The sequence below is a fragment of the Pseudorca crassidens genome, chromosome 14, assembly GCF_039906515.1.
Source record: "Pseudorca crassidens isolate mPseCra1 chromosome 14, mPseCra1.hap1, whole genome shotgun sequence".
In the NCBI taxonomy this organism is placed as follows: Eukaryota; Metazoa; Chordata; class Mammalia; order Artiodactyla; family Delphinidae; genus Pseudorca; species Pseudorca crassidens.
This window is the reverse complement of record NC_090309.1, coordinates 69,982,612-69,999,770: the sequence shown is the minus strand read 5'-3', so window position 1 is coordinate 69,999,770 and position 17,159 is coordinate 69,982,612. Positions and strand designations below refer to the sequence as shown.

The window sequence follows — 17,159 nt, the reverse complement described above, 5'->3', positions numbered from 1 at the left end:
CCTGGAAATCCCAGGGGAGCTCTGGGTTCTCACCTTCCCCGCCTTTCCCTAGGGAGGAAGAGGGTCCCCAGTCCCATTACCACTGGGTCCTGCTGCCCTGTGTTGGGGAGGTGCCCTGCCCACCGTGAGGGGCGGTGAATGACCCATTTCTGGATGGCGCAGCCGACAGAGCTGACAGCTTTGAACTGACCCCAGCCAACCACGTCCCAGAGGGCCTGCCTGTTTAACCAAGGAGAGTCCCATCGTGCTCAACCAGACCCCAAACTAGGCTCAAACCAGGGGTTCCAGAGAGGCCGCAGGGCAGCGGCAGCGACTTTGCAAATGCTCATCTTGCCCCTCGTATCCCCCTAGGTCCCCAAAGCGTTTGTGAACCTGGTGGATCTCTCCGGGGTTCTGAGGGGCTCGCACTGGCATCAGGGGACTCCGCTCAGGTAAAAAGGGAAGTGAAAAGGGACCAGCATTTGTCGACTGGTGCCACGCGCCAGGCACCGCGTGGGGCACTTCACGTGCATCAGCTGATCCAAGGCGTGGAGTGGGAGAGAGACAAAGCGACGTGTGTGAGATTCCACAGCCAGCGGGGGCAGAGTCAGGCTGCGGAAGGGGCCCTCTGCCGCATTGTTTTGGGGACTGAGTTAAAGGATGAAATATGCAGCCTGGTTGACGTAGTGACAGGTGCCCCAGCCCCACCAGGGTGACTTGAGAGTTTAAAAACCAGCTTGGGCAAAACAGCTATTAGCCAAGAAGTATTATTTCCAGAAATTGGAAAGACAATTTAGTCTAATTGTATTTTATTTTCACACAACTTGATTCCCATGTATTTCTGAGATTTTTCAGATAATTTAAACTTTCTGAGCCCAGATCCTGAGATTTCTGGCTGGATAAAGTCAGATCAGGGGCGTTGTAGGTGGTGGCAACAGAAAGGAGAGGACAGTGCAGAGAGGATAGGGGGGTTTGAAGAGGAAGAAAGCTGAAGGAACGGTGGCTCAGAGTAGGGGAGGGGAGAACAGGAGGTGGATTTCTGGGGGAGGAGCAGTGAGGGAAGCGGTGCATCAGGAGATGAAGTGAGAGGCAGCGTCTCCATAACATACCCTTTTTTTTTTTTTTTTTTTTTTTTTTTTTTGCGGTACGCGGGCCTCTCACTGTCGTGGCCTCTGCCGTTGCGGAGCACAGGCTCCGGACGCGCAGGCTCAGCGACCATGGCTCACGGGCCCAGCCACTCCGTGACATGTGGGATCTTCCCGGACCGGGGCACGAACCCGTGTCCCCTGCATCGGCAGGCGGACTCTCAACCACTGCGCCACCAGGGAAGCTCCATAACGTACCCTTTTTTCTCCCCAATGTGTACTTCCTTCCTTCCTTCTCCTGGGCCATCTAAGACTTCCAGCTTCCCCTTCCCCCGGCTCCCAAAGCAACTCCCAGTGCCCCCAGCCCCACCTTCCTCCAAGAGGGAGTCTAAACGGCCCCACACGGCATCCATGCTCACTTCCTGCTTGTTTTAACCTGCAGTCCCACGGCCGAGCCCTGCAGGTGCTCAGGGGAGACCTCGCGGCTGTCCAGGGTTGCGACCCAGTGGGCCTATCAGGTGAGTGCACTCTGGGACACTGCCTGTTGGCTCACAGGGGCAGGTGGTCATGAGAACAGGGATGGTGGGAACAATTAGGGTGCACGTTTGCTGACGTAGGACCCCACCAGCTGAAGTCAGAACTGAGTCAGGAGCGAACGACAGCAGCTACTCTTGCGTCGCTTCCAGGTGCTGACTTGATCTTCCAGCACGTAAAGTGGGAACTGCCGTACTGGTTGCGGGGAGAGTGGATGCAAGTGGAGGGTGGTGGTGGTACCTACGGTAAAAGATGCTGAAGGATTTTGCAGGTCGTTCCAAGATGCTTTTGGTCATCATCCCCCTTCTGCCACTGCATCTGTGGCTGGTGGACGGGTTTGCCTGGACTAGGCTTGCACAGACTGCAGCCTGGACTACGGTCTGGCTCCTGAAGATGTGCATCTAGTTTACAGGAGAGATCCCAAGACAGTGTGCGTGGCTCAGCGGAAACCTCCATCCCCACCAGCAAACCGTGCAAAGCACGGTTCCCACTGACATGCGTTAACATGATGATTTTTTATTTAAGAGGCAGTTTTGTATAAGAAGTTTTCCATATGAAGCTGTATGTCATTTCTCTTGCTTTGGAAATGACATTTTTTGAGTGGTTAATAGCACATCCCTGTACAGAACTCAGCCCTTGAAGAGAGAGTGGGGACCCTAGCTACATACTGGGCTGGCGTATACTTCTCGAGCTCCCAGAGAACAGTTCTCGGGTCTTACCTGATGCTGGACGTCAGAGGAAAATGAAAACCTGGTTTAGTTAATCAAAGGGCCCTGAAGTGTGAGATGAGAGGGAGCTTCCCAATAGCATGTGATTCAGAATAGCATGGGTGGGTGATTCTGACCGGGGGGCTGCTGGGAACTCCCTGGTGTGAGGATGGGGCAGGCTGAGCCTCGCTGGTACTCCTTTCTTCAGGAAACCTGGGAACAGCTCCTGGCCTCCAGCAAGTACAACGAGCAGACGTCCTTCGCAGTGGTTTTCCAGCCTTTCTTCTACGAGGGAACCCTGCCACCACCCTCGGTGAGTGAGGGCCTGGCTCACACCCTCTCCCTCTCCCTCCCCTGCCCTCTCCTCTGCAGATGCCCCAACACAGTTGAGCTTCACCGAGCCCAGGATGTGTAGTCTCAGGGGGAAATGCTGCAGTGTTCTCTTATACTTTTTGGACAACTTCCCCGTGAGGTTGGATAGCCCCGTGAGGAAGGTTCCGAGAGGCAGAGCCGCCCAGAGGTAAAGAGCATGGGCTCCAGCCAGACGGCTTCTGGCTTTGGAATGGGCCGGCTGTGTGACCTTGGGCAAGTTGTTTGAACTCTCTGTGTCTTGTTTCCTCATCTGTGAAATCAGGGCCATTATTAACATTCCGCCTGCTAGAGTGGTTGTCAGGGTGATTAAATACATGTGAGGAACTTAGAGCAGCGCCTGGCTCTGGGAAGCCCGCAGTGTCTCTCAGCTATGGTGACTATTCAGGATGGAATTTCCAGGCCCCACACTGCACTCCTCCCCCTGAAGTCTCCTCCACATCTATCCCTGCAAGGGAGGGCACTTTGAGTTGTTTCCTCACCCAGGTCACTGGGCAAACGCCCCTTCCCCCTGGGGGTCCTGCAGACCACAAGCGCTGTGGTGGGTGCACACGTGCTCAGCTCAGCAAGGTCTCTACACCTGTGGGGCTTCAGCACTGTACATCTGGGACAGCCCCTCCCTCCAGGCTCCTGGCTCCTGCCATTGGAGTCATTGTGTCCCTCCGGGACTTCAGTGATGTTTAAACAGTGGTTTAGTAGGAGAAGGAATATTAGTTCCCGTCCCCCCCTCCTACTCAGACCATACCTGAATCACTTCCCTGTCACCTCCTTCTGCTGTTGAGTTCAGTGTGTACAACCCCACAATGCGGAGGAGCAGCCAGACGTGAGACGCGCCCCTACAGGCCCTCACCTCCTAGCCTGTAAGTCCCTGCCATTATTGATGGGGAGGGACTGAGAGATAGAATCTGAGTGCATCAGGACCCCCATCTCTGCCGGGAGAGCTTCAGAGTGCGCGGCAGGGCTGTCCCAGCCCCGGGGGCACACGGGACCTCTCATTTGGTTCTCTTTCAGGGGGAGCGACCACTCCAGGATCCCACCGTCCTCGCCTTGACTCTCTGGAACAGCATGGTGAGTGGCTGGGGGTCCCGGGGCGCTGCCCTGCCAGCCTGGGGTTTAGTCTATGGAAGGAGAAGCAGGGCCTCTGCCGTCGTGCCCCATCTGCTCACCGCTCTGATGGAGGGGTTGAGGGACACCAGCAGGACCCCAAGATGATGATTCTGGGCCATCAGGGGTCCCTCCCACATCCAGTGACAGCCCATCTGGGACCACCTGGGAGTTTCACCTCCTCTTCCTGGAAGCTGGGCTGCAGCCCTGACAGTGAGCACGGCTCCCTGGGCAGCCTCAGTCCTGCTCTTTCCGGATGCAGGAACGTTTCCTTGGCATCTGTCTGGGAGACCTCACTTGGAGTGGGGCACTAGGGAGAAGGCTCACGTAGCAACCTGGCCCAGCTCTCCCTCATTTTACACTTAAGTTTCCAATGCCCAGGGTGGTGCCTGGGGTGAGTGTGGAGTGATGAAGACCTGGGTTCAAAGCTCTCACGAGCTGTGTGAACTTAGGGTCTCAGCTCCCTTTCTGCAAAACCCCCGAGCCAACACGTGGAGAGTGTACAGCTCCCTCCCGGCCCACAGCGAGTATTCACCCTGGGTGGCCCTTCTTACTCTGACTGTGACGGGCTTCCCCCAGACTCTGAAGGTCCCCCGGGGCTATCTGGGATTAGTCAGTGGCTGGAATGTTCCATTAAACTTTGAACCTCTCCAGAGCACCAGACAGAGACCTGATTTTGCCATTTATTTTTTTCCCATCCAAACTGTCCTAGAATTCCAGGGACGGCAACCTGGTTTTCTTCTTCCTTGCATTAGAAAAATTTCTCTCCATCTCCTCAGACTGAGGTGCTGTGCTGAGTCCTGTGAGCAGCTGTAGTTGGGTGCGCAGTGGCCAGTGAGACAGCAGGGAGGGCAGGGGCCAGCCCAGGCAGCCCGGACTGACGGAGTCACACTAGCCTTCGGAGAAGCCATTTGATTTCTTTGAACGAGGACCCTTGTTGGTGGGCCTGACCCCTGAGCAGTCAGGCCCCAGAAAACCACTTTGCTGTTCATCTCCCTCCACCCTCTCTCTGGGGGAGGAGGGCTGATTCTTCCAGCTCGGCCAAACCTCTCTCCTCCTCTGTTACCTTTCTCCCAAGCAATGAAAGAAAGCCTAGAGGGTGCCTACCCTATGCTGGGTCCAGGGAAGATACAGGAGACACACCAAATGGCCCAGCGAATAGCTGGAAGGGCACAGCAGGAACAGGGTCATGCCCTGGACAGAGCACCCAAAAGGGATATGGGCAAGAGGCCAGGACGGCCCCCCGAGGGTGGGACTGGAATTGGCTTTGTCGGCATGGGTTGGGGGGAAATATGTCAGAGGAGGTGGGGCTGGCATTCCCAGGCGAGAGGAGCTGTGTGAACAGAATAAAATGCACTAGCAAGGGGTGGTGGGAGAGGAACGGGATAAGGAGGCCCCACGAATGAATGAAGTGCCCTGTGCAATCAGACAGGCGCACGGCGCGCACAGCGCCCTGAAACCCGCTCGAGGGCGAGGATGGGCAGGTGCCCAGAGGGGAGCAGAAGGTCTCACGCTCAAGGCCAAAGGTCTGGGACCCAGTAGGTGTCCCAGGGGCTTTGGGGAGGAGGCAGCTTTCCTAGGTGGGCAGTTACCTGCCCAACGAACCGGCAGTCCTTTCCCAGGGAGAGGCCTCGAGGTCCCTGTAGCCGAGCCAACAAGGAGGGAAGCGCGTCCCCTGGCTTCCTCTCTGGCAAAATGCCAGACCATCCCATGGCTCCCGAGCGCATGGACAGCTCCTGCAGGTTAATTTATGAGAAATTACGAAGGTAACAGGTTAGGGGAAAGGGCACTGGGTGAGGAGCCAGAAAACCTGGGTTCTGAGTCCAGCTGTGCATTTGGTTGTTTCTTGAGGTGAGTCACGTGGTCTTTCTGGGCCCCATTTTCTCTATTTGCCAGCCTCAGAGGACCTTGGGAAATATAGGAGCAGTTCACCCTTGGGTTCCCTCCTGTGTCCTCCCAGGGACATAGGGAGTCCAGGAGCCTCCCTGCCTCCACCTCTGTGTGCCTCTGTGGTGTTGGGCTTAACTGCGACTACAGAGGTAAAAGACAGCTACGTCCGTCATGCCCACATTTGCAGACACACAAGAGCCCCGAGTGAGGGCCACCCTCTTACATGGGGAGCAGAGAGGGACCAGCAGAATCGCTGTGACCAGAGGGGCCCAGCTTCTACCGCTTCTCTGCTTGGCCTCGACCTAGGCCACAGCGATGGTGGCGACTGTGCAGGGCTACACAGTGTCTGCTCCCCGGGCCAAGTCCCGAGGTGCGCGTAAGCTCTGAGGGCCAGTGAAGGAAAACCCCACACACACGCACGCAGTCATCGTGAGCGGCCCTGCTTCGGAAACACGCCTGGCTGCATGAGCCACCCAGACGGAAGCGGAGCTCCTGGCATGGAGCAGAGGAGGGTTTTGTGTTTGGGATGTAATTCATTCCCTGGGCCCGTCCTGCCTCCTCAATAACTTCTGATGATTCTTATGTAACAGTAGTGTTGATGAGACCCACCTGTGGGGACTCAATTGCCAGCTCTAGCAGTCACGGCCCCCCACCTTATTCCCAGCCCTGCGCTAGCTCCAGAGGCGCAGGGCGAGGTGAGAAGGGCTCACAGTCAAGCGGGACTCTTGAGAGCACGTCAAAGGTCATCCCGCCACCCCTGCCACGCTCCAGTTCATCTCGGGGACAGGGAGGCTGTGCAGAAGAGATGCGAGCAATTAAAGGGCTGAAGGGTGGAGTAAGAGAACAGGACCAGCGTCCCCAGGGTGTGTACGGGCACGTGCGGTGCAGGGCGGTGGATGGAGGGACACGCAAAGGGTCATTTGATCTAGCCGAGTCATTTTCCATCCTGAGGATGGAGGGTCAGAGCGTGTGTAAAGGGGATTAATGGCAGCAGGAAGGACGTAGGTGACTGATAAAGAGACATTTAGGACAAGGTTCTTAGTGCAAATGGATTTATTGGGAAAACCTATGAATTTTCCTTTGGCGTCCTTAAAAAATTAGGTTCTGTTATATACATTCGACTAAAATTATCACAACGTGGCTTTCTCAACATTTCTTTCCAGATTCTATTATTGATTAAATTCTTGAAAGATTGGAGAAGAGAACTCAGGCCACTTCGACATTGGGCCACCGACTCAGGCCCACTGAACACTCCCTTTCAGGGCAGCCCTGAAAGTTCTGGGTTGGAATCCCATACTTAGGAGTGTCCACCATCAGAATAAAACTGAAAGGAGATGGGGAGTGCAGTTCCTCCTCCAGCCCCTGAGCAAAAGGCTGCCACTCGTTTTACAGAAGGTTATTTACACCCTCTTATCTGACCCTGTCCGTTTGGGTGAAGGAAGTTTACCTGAGAAGATAAAGTTCTTCCCTTGCTTCTTGTTTGCTGGGCACAGATGCCGGGGCAAGATATTGCTGAGGAATCTAAAGGGCTCGTGGAAGATGGCAGAGCCCGTGACTGAGCCAGATAGGGGGGCTCCATCCTGTAGCCTCCTGCACTTTTGTCCCCCGTCAAGGTCTGTGGGAGGGGAGCGGAGGGGAGAGGAGGGACCGGGTGACCTAGGAGCCCAGCTCCTCTGGGCAGCAGGGCTGACAGCAAACACGAGGTCCCCAAACAGTAGAAGACGGTGCGTGCAAGAGAAAATCTGTGATCTCTCAGAACCACTGTATTTTTCTGTTAAGTGTTTACAAATGTATAATGAACATTTAAAAATAACAGAAGGAACTTAAAATCCTTGCTCCATTGAATTCTCCAACTGCCTTCATTTTTCTATCTCCCCTCCGATGTCTTTACCTGAGCCGATCCTCTGCTGCTTTCTCTGGCGGGTACACCATACACTTTTCGTCTATGTTGTTAGATAGGCTTCAGTTATCATTTAAGTAGCTGCCTCTATCAGCCACTGGTACCACTATCACTGTTCCTGAATGGCTAGACACTCTAGTTGTTAGCGTGGAGCCGTGCTATGTCCCATGTCACTGTACCTCTGTGTCCCAGGTAAAGACATGGGGCTTGCCAGGTGACAGAGGGTTTCATTCATTCCCTGCTGGTTTACACGAGAGCCATTTATTTGCCCTTCCTTCCCATTCCTACTCTCCTCCCTGAGGGAAATTTAATCAGGGAGCCGGCCAGCAGCAGGGCAGCAAGGAGGGGGATGCGACATCAAGCTAATAACCGGCTCCTGGTGATCAGGTAGCCGGTGACCCCGTGAGAGCGATTTGCTTGAATCTGGACATCCATGTCCTTGTGTCAGCTCAACCTCCCTGGTGTTCACTTTCCCCTGTAGCAGGAGGGGTGGGCTGGGAATCAGTGGTTCCTCTCCCGCAGTGGGCCCTCACCTTGAGCGCGCGTCAGAATCCCTGGAGGGCTTGATAAAGCACAGGGAGCTGGACCCCACCCCAGAGTTGCGGGCTGGGAATTTGCCATTTCTAACGTGTTCCCAGGTGACGCTGATGCTGCCCGCCCAGGGTCACACTCTGAGAAACACTGAGCTAATGAGCCTTTCTCAGTGGTAGTACCCTAGGATGCTGCCACCCGTGTAAGACTTTTCTGTTCTGAACATCACCTTCTTTCCTAGATGGAGCCAGCAGGACAGAAAGATGAGCCATTCGGTGCCAAAGAGAGGCGGCCAGTGAAATGTCCCTCTCAGGTAGGCGAGGACTGGAGGGGGCGGGGGGCCGGGGGACGGCACCTCCTGCTGAGCTGGGGAGAAAGGCGGGGTCACAAAGCAGGGGGCTTTGCTGCGACGTGGGTCTTACCTGGTTGAGACATTAGCCCGTTAGAGTCTCGGGTCTGTTCTTCTGGGCCTGGGCACACCTAAGGTTTATACCTGTGGGCCAGGAGAGCTGTTTTAACAGAAGTGAGGCCCCTTCCGTGCTTGTAGAGGGCCTAGGAACAAAGGCACAGCTCACACGGCCCCAAATGCTAAGACGGGTATCTTAAATATGTGCCTAATATATAGTAGGTGTAGAATTAACGTTGCTGAATAAATTAATGAAAAAATAGCTGAATGTAAATGAACAGAATTCTTTTATATCACTTAATGCTAGTCAGATTTTTGGCTTTATTGATGAATTGGTACGTTTTTGTTACCAGGCCGTAAGAACCGTATAATTCACCCTCTTTTCCTCTTTGCCTTGGCTCTCGGGAAACTTAAGATTAGGTTCTCTTTTCATGGAAATATACCTACTTTGCCTGTTGGCATGGACCTCGGGTAGAGAGCAAAAGATGCTGACTGCTGCAAATGGGAAATTTCAAAATGTTAATGAACTCCCTCAGGGAACTAATGAGCAGTCCAGAGAAGAAAAGCCAGAGAATGTTTCTCCCATCCTTTAAAGGATGGTATGAATGTTTCAGATTGGCCAAAGGCATTGCTGGGTGATGAAAGCTGATGATTACAGGATACGGATCGTGGTTACAACGCATGCCTTTCTCTGCAGGAGAATCCCTATCTGTTCACCTACAGGAACAGCAACTACCCGCCCAGGTTGCAGAAATCCCAGGCGAAGTTTGAGGTACGGGGAGGTTTTTCTGTGATTGACAAACATGCAAATGAACCAGGGGCCGTACCTTGCTGAGTCTTTTTGAAGTCTTCCAGGGCAGTTCTTTGTGTCCTGGACCCCATGGGTAGGTTGGAGAAGAGTGAAGGAGCACATATGTGGCTGTCCCCTTGGTGCTTGACGCAGGGCTGCCCTCCAGCTCCGTCTTTAAAACGGCCTCGGCAATCAGCATCCCATGGCTTCACGGGGTGTGTTGGGGGGCTCAGCACTACCTGTTCCCCGTCTATTTTGATGCGAGACAAGAATTTCAGGCCCTCCCCAAATCTCTGACAAGTCTTTGAAAACTCATCTGAGCCCTTAATCTGAAGAGAAAGTCCAGAAAAGGCAGGGAAATGGGGTGAAGTCTGAAAGCTGTCAGCATGGAGACCGGAAGGCCTCAGCTGTCGGCCACACCTTAGGGGCCTGCCTCACACATGTCTTGCTTATGACTTATCTCATGAGTCTCTTTCTGATACTTCCTGTCAAGATTAGATAGGGCACTCCACACTCCTCTGAGGATGCAAGAAACACTTGAAGGTTGTCTCCTTCTCAGAGGACTGGGGACCAATATGGGTTGAGACAAATTTGGTGGTGGTCCCAGCACCGCCCCTGCCTCCCTATTGGATAAAAGAGGGTGCGGTTTACTCCCAGGGGTGTAGGCAAAGCTGATGGCCTGGGCCTGCACCACAAAGCCCAAGAGATACGGCGTAAAAGACTTGATGTATCAGCTTGTCCCGTGCTTTCTAACTAATATCACAGCAGTAAGGATACATCTGAGAGGCACCGTGGTGCCGCAATTTGAGAGCGCTGGCTCGGGGTTCAAATCCAGACTCTTGCACTTACTGGCTCTGTGTCAGGGGGACTTAACCTCTCTGTGCCTTAGTTTTTCAAATCTGGGAAATGGTGATAGGTCATAGTGCTACCTAATAGAGCTATTAAATTGTAATAAGTTATTAAGTATAAGGCACATATAACAGTATCTGACATGCCATGAGTTTTATAGTAGAGGGAGCAATGCATATCTTCAGGATACGTTTACTGAATACCAGCTGTGTACCATTAGGATGCATGCTCCATGGGGGCAGTGACTCAGAGCAGGTACCTAGTCACTATTAGCCGAATAACCAAATGGGTGGGCAGGTGGGTGGGTGGACGGGGACCAGGCATAGGAGATACAAACACAAATACGTTGCTTGTCCCAAGGAACCCAGTCTAGTGGAGTCAACCAGCAGTGATAGCACAATGTAAAAAGTGCCGTAAGGTTTCCACGGGGTATTCTGGGAACACAGCGGAAGAACAAATGACAGGCAGGAGAGAGTTGAGAAGCCTTCCCCAAGAGTACCCATGACCTCAGCCTGAGGATGACAAAAGTCAAGCCAGGTGGGTGGGAGTGAGGGAAACAGAGGGAGGGAAAGGGAAAGAAAGAGCAGACGTAGGTGTTCGGACGAAGATGTGGAGGGACAGAGAGTCAGGTCTGGAATGTTGGGGGCTTCCTACCCCGTGCTGAGGAGGGTGGACTTTATGCTGATGTTAGCACAGAGTGGAAATATGCTTATTCAACCAACAAGTGTTTATTGAGCATCTACTGTGCAGCCTTCTAGGCTCTGGACATACAAGAAGCAAAATGGATGAAAATTCCTGCTTTCACTGAGAATTTGGGCAAGGGAGTGATTTTTATATTGAGAGAGAAAGAGTCCTCTGAATGGATTCAGAAGGCTGGGGAGGAAGCCCACAGGCCGGCAGCAGTGATGATGGTGAACAGGGCCATGTTCCAGGAAGAAGGGACAAGGCCTGAACTTAGCCTGAGGCTGAGGGACTAGGAAAGGGGGGCCGGCTTGGGAACATCTGGAAAGGGTGTTGTGGACGCTCAGATGTGAGTGTTGAAGGAGAGGGAGAAATCCTACATGATGCTTAGGTTTCTGTACTAAGTGATATCTTCCAAAATAGAGGCCCACTTCTCACCCAGTTTCTTAGGTTGCAAGATCCATTTCTTCTTATTTCTCCATGTGTCTCATTTTAGGTGAGAGATGGAACGGAAATCAGGTGTCCTGACAAGGATCCCTCTGACACGATTCCCACATCAGGTACACGGCTTGAGTCAAGTGATTTTTAAAGTCATCTGAGGTCTAAAACCATCAATGTAAGAGCAGCCTTAAGATGACAGGGCTTTCTACACAATCTGAGATACACCTGAGAAGTTTTCAAGGCCATACAGCTCTGTATGTATACTTGTAAGTTCATGCCTGTGTTTGATTATTCTTTAACTAAAATATGATAACATTATCGAAAGCATTTATTGAGCATTAACTGTGTGCGAGGCCATGCTCTGCAAAGGGCCCAGTGTCAGGTGAGTGAGCTGATGTCATTGTCCCCGCTGGGAAGCCTCGATGAGGTGAACTTATTCTCTGAAACATAAAACTACCTTTAAGCAGGAAGCAAAAATAACCAGTCCAAGCTCCCGGTCAGAGCCATATGCAGAGTGCACTCAAACACTGGAAAGCCATCTTACAAACGTGCCATTTTCACTACTTCTCTGTGTTTCCAAGATGACTGGTGCTGGGCCATGAAAATGAGGCTCATGGAACATTCTAGGCAGAGACCTTCCCAAAGAGAGGCTGCCTAAGGGCTGAAACTTTTCCTCCAGGTGAGCCAACCTCTGAGTGATGGCTCTGTGCACGTGATCATGGGAGGTCACGGGAGAGCCGTGTGGTGGCCCACGTGACTCACAACCTCAACCCAGGAGCGTTTCTGCAACAATGCGATAGGTTCTCTTGCTTGGTCCTGGAGGGTGACTCATTTGTTCATTGATTCGTTCACTTGTTCACTCATCTATTAGATGATTGTTGAATGCCTCTTATGTGCCTGCCAGGATGGAAAGTGAAGTTTGAAGATGTCGCAGTGTGCAAATCTTTGTAGTCACTTTGTCTCCTTTTGCTGAGTATTAGTAGAACAAGTTTAAGTGTCAGCCCGCCCTTCATGCCTGTCTTAGCTCTACACGCTCAAATCTAGTCAAATGACAGGCAAGTAAGTTAAAAATCTTCTCACCAAAACTTCGGTGTTCTTGACTAAGTTGCAGAATAATGGAATAGGTGATAAAAGTCTTACAGGTCTTCCCTGGTGGCGCAGTGGTTGAGAGTCTGCCTGCCGATGCAGGGGACATGGGTTCGTGCCCCGGTCTGGGAAGATCCCACATGCCGTGGAGCGGCTGGGCCCGTGAGCCATGGCCGCTGATCCTGCGTGTCTGGAGCCTGTGCTCCGCAACAGGAGAAGCCACAACAATGAGAGGCCCGCGTATCGCAAAAAAAAAAAAAAAAAGAAAAAGAAAAAAGAAAAAAAAAAGAATCCCCCTGCCAATGCAGGGGACATGGGTTTGAGTCCTGGTCCAGGAAGATCCCACATGCCACAGACCAACTAAGCCCGTGTGCCACAACTACTGAGCCTGCGCTCTAGAGCCCGTGAGGCTGTGTGCCACAGCTACTGAAGCCCACGTGCCTAGAGCCTGTGCTTCAAAACAAGAGAAGCCACCGCAATGAGAAGCCCACACACCTCAACTAGAGAAGCCCCGCACGTAGCAACAAAGACCCAACGCAGCCAAAAAATAAATAAATAAGGTAAAAGTCTTTTTAAAAAAAGTCTTACACACACACACTTAGTCTTTAGACTTTTTCCCCCCGTACTTAGTGACAGCCCCTTCGTATTGGTTAGTTTACTAGCAGAACTTCAGTAGCAGAAACAAATTGTTAGCTTCATATGTAGGCCCTCCAACAGCAAAACCTCAAAGATGTATGTATGTATAGAGAGAGGAAGGGGGGAATTTGAATGTTTTAATAGCCGTACTCTTTACAGTGAAATGATATCCATCCTCTTTTAATCTTATCATTCTGAAAGGATGATGTGTAAAGATTTTGCAGTCTTGTCTAGATTATGTTCCCATCATGACAGTGATAACCAACCAATCCATCAGAGCATATCTGAACATCTGAAAGCCAAATAAAATGTGAATCTCTTCTTTATTCCTTGACCCTGAAGATTATCTTGTTTATTGGCACTTGAATATGTAAGCACAAGAAATCTCAAGGCCTTGAGATCTTAGATACTCTGGTGACAGAAGCTGTTTGGATAAGCAGATGGATAGATTTATGCCTCCTTGATCTAACCAAGCGGGCCTGGGACCAAAACATTAGCATTGGCCAACTGGGTGGCAGCCCTCGTGGGCTAACGTTGGGCCTGCGCCTCTGAGTCCCTCTGAAAAGTGTCTTTAGAAAAATGGCAACAACTAACTGGACAAAAACAAAAAACACATTTCATTACTGCGCTTGATCTATGATTGGACATTTTAATCATACTTGTGGCTGTCAGGGTGGGAAAAAGACTTAGCACAGGGTCACGTCATTATTACCCTTGATGATCGTTGTACTGGTGAGGTCGTTCACTCTTCTGGAGATCATGTTGGCAATTTCTAATTGAGATGAAGGCCTCTGATACGTACTTGTAAGAGCAGGTCATCTTATCTTTACAACCGCAGTGACTCAGCACATGGTAGGAGCCTGATGATGGTTGGTGAACTCATCTTAATCATGGAGTATTCCTACTTCCGCAAATCAGAAATTCCCAGAGTTGAAAACGATCTTAAAAACCAAGTGGACCAAAATGCCTTCCGTTAAGACAACTTTTCACTAAGACTCTCTTATAAAATAACTGTTTTATCTTCAGAGTTGTTTTCAAAAATCTTCTTTGTAGTCCCCTTTTCTAGTGTCTCTCTCAAACCAACCCACAGCTACACCTAGCTAAGGAGAAGTGATAATTTCAAAATAAGATACTGCTTCCATCAACAGGTCCCAGCCCCTGGCAGCCCGGGTGCCCCACCCTCACACCATTCAGAGCCCACAGGTGATGAACCTCTCCTACTGATCTATGGGGCTTGGGATGGGATATATAGAGCTGATGTAAGTAATTGTTATTAACAGTCGCTATTTGGTAGCATGAATAAATGAATGCACACGTGCGTGCTTCCAATTTTTCCCTTCTGGTCAGTGCATACATGCAATTTACTGAGTGCTACCTCCTGTGAACTTTATAACTTCATAAGTACTTACATCATTTTATATTACTTCACGGCCCTGTCCCTAACATAGTTGGGATAACTAAGAATAACATGCTGGGCCTGGTAGATGACTTAAGGTTTTCCCAGTGAGGAAAGGAGTAGCATTTTGTAAACAGAAGAGTGGCCATAAAGAGCCAGAGGGCACAGGGCTCATCGCCTGTCCATTGAAGCTGGCTATCTTGAAGTCAAGCTGCTCCTTCCTTGCAGAGGGGAAAATTCATAGTATTTGAAAATAGGAGTCCACCAAGCTAATTCTGTGCCACTGTCACCAGTAGTATCAATTAGAACAGTTCATTTATTTTAAGCTATTGATTCCTTTCTAAGTCCCTGATGTGATTTATTTTACCCATTTGGCTAAAATGAGCTATTCAAGCGCTGCTATGAAAAATGCCCAGGTTACAGGCACTGGGTGACCACTAGGAGTTTCACTTCATTGTGAATCAGCTGTGTACTGTCCAGTGTACGTCCTGAAACCGTCTCTATAGTCACCACCTGCTCATGAGTCTTGTGGCCTAACCTAGCCTGTGACTAGGAAGTAGTGACGCCCCACAGGGAATATAACAGCCTGCCTGTCCCCTCGGCGTGACCAGCCTACTGGACAAGTTCAAACTCACCCTCAAGACACTCAGATGAATGTATTTCCCTTCCCTGCAGTTCCCACCATTTAAAGCATTGAGAGCTGTAGTCTCTGACACAGAGCCTCTTCCTTAGCCTTTAATTCAACTGAACACATTTCTTGAGCTCCTACTGTGTGCGAGGCACATATTTCTTCACATAAACTTATGCCAACGCACTTCAAAGACAGAAACAAGGCCCAACCTGTGCCAGCAGTTTACCACCATTGCAGAAGTCCTTATATAAGTCCCTAAAATCTGAGAGCAAAAGGGTTGGGCAGCCGTAGCTGACAGTCGAGAGAAAGTTGGTTTTTCAGGTTATGGCCCCAGGTTTAAGCTGTTGGGTTACACAAGACAAAACTCCCAAGCGTCAAGTCTGCTGTTCCTTTTCATGTCCAACGGGCAGTTTCCCCTTTCTCTACTCTAGTCAACCATTTTCTGTCTATTCATGATCTTTTATCTTAGTTTGGATGGCCTTCTGATAAGAGGCCCCTTCTGTAAAGATCTTGATGAGTGAATGATGTGTTTATCAACTGCTTTCAAGGTGGTGGACAGTTTGTACCAGAAAATGTTTAGCTAATCAGCCACACAAATGTAATCTTATCTCTAAAGAGTTCTGTCCCCAAGGAGAGCAATTGCTAAAGTGCTTTGCTGTGGTTCCAGGCTGTGTCTTTATCATATACGATAATATTAACAAAGCTCAAATCAAGGTCTCCAGAATGTCAAACCAATGAAATGTGTGTTGGGTTCTATTTGAATAAGATCCCAGCTGAGTCAAACTCCTCCCATCTAGACTTGGTTCATTTGGTTTATTATCTCTTACAGGCCGTTCCTTACAGAATGACCAACAGAAAACCACCCCTCCCAACATACCCACCAATCTACACGTGTGTATACACACACGCGTAGATGTGGACATACACGAGTGCGCGCATATATGTGTGTTTCCTTTCTGCCTGCTACAAATTTAGGAGACAGGAATGGCCAGTTTCAGCTGCCCCTTTAGCAAACTGCAATGTGCTTTCAAAGCAAATCTATCCATCTCTTCCACATTTTACCAGCCTCAAAGATGTCCCCTAGCCTTGACACACCAGTTAGTGTTCACAGAATTCACTGTATTACACATCATGGCAACAAGAATACGGTGATTGACTGTCGCCATCAGGAGCTAAAATAAACCGTCTAGAGTTGAAGGGAGGAGGTCTTATTTTCCATTTTGTTGCCTTTTTTACCCAGAGCCTCATTTCTTTGAGAAGAGGTCATTTGAAAGTTCTCAGGCTTGGCCCCGTCGATGTGTGCTAATGTGTGCAGCTGGCTTTGTGATTTGATAATGTTCTTCTAGCCACATAGGATTGGGCCCACCCCAGACCTACTAAATCAGAAACTCTGAGGGTGGCAACCAACCATCTGTGTTTTAACAAGCTCTCAGATGATTCTGATGCATGCTCGAATTTGAAGACCACTAATCTCTATATTTTGCATACACACATTCACAGCTATGCATGTGTTACTTTGCATGCTGTCATAGGGAAGAGGCAGGGACTTTTCCTTTTCCAATGAGAGGAAATCCTCAGTGGGACCAGCAGTTCCACATCTGCAGACAGCATGGAAGTCAGGTAGACAAGATGTCTCCATGGAAGGAGGCAAGACCTAGAGATCTCTTTGAACGTTGATCCCACGGACTGTTAACACAGCTTCCCATGCAGGTGTGATTATACACCATGATTTGGATGTTGATGAGTGAAGCAGGCTATATGTAGCCTGCTGGTGTCGAAAGCATCTTGTTCTCTGTGTTTTACTGCCCTCGTTATAGAGTTACTTGGTAAAGAAGGGCTGTCGAGAGAGCCTCCTGGCAGACAGATTTCAGTTTATCCATCTTAAGCAGTGGTCCACTGAAATGATGGGTTTCTTTCCCCACTGAAGTAGTGGGTCACCCTGTGGTACAAATGCTCTATTAGGCTTCTTCCAAGGCTGAAAGCTAATTGACAAGTTACTGCAACATCGCGCTGCTAGAGACCATGAAAGGCACATCTGAGGAAAGATGGAGCTGTGTCAAAGTTGGAGTGACTATGGGAGGAGGTGCCCTGGGGGAGTGGGAGGTGAACTTGTGATTTGAGGGGACAGAGCCACATATGGCAGA

General features: G+C 50.5%; 1 protein-coding gene across 1 annotated transcript in view; it reads left to right on the top strand.

Moving 5' to 3' along the window:
- Window positions 1-17,159, top strand: part of PLB1 (phospholipase B1) — a 201,933-nt gene that overhangs the window by 118,092 nt on the left and 66,682 nt on the right. Inside the window, exons 16-22 of the mRNA XM_067703362.1 lie at window positions 352-431; window positions 1,507-1,582; window positions 2,514-2,618; window positions 3,686-3,742; window positions 8,341-8,412; window positions 9,203-9,277; window positions 11,322-11,385. Of these exons, the coding sequence (XP_067559463.1) occupies window positions 352-431; window positions 1,507-1,582; window positions 2,514-2,618; window positions 3,686-3,742; window positions 8,341-8,412; window positions 9,203-9,277; window positions 11,322-11,385 (529 nt within the window). The remainder of the gene's footprint in view (window positions 1-351; window positions 432-1,506; window positions 1,583-2,513; window positions 2,619-3,685; window positions 3,743-8,340; window positions 8,413-9,202; window positions 9,278-11,321; window positions 11,386-17,159) is intronic.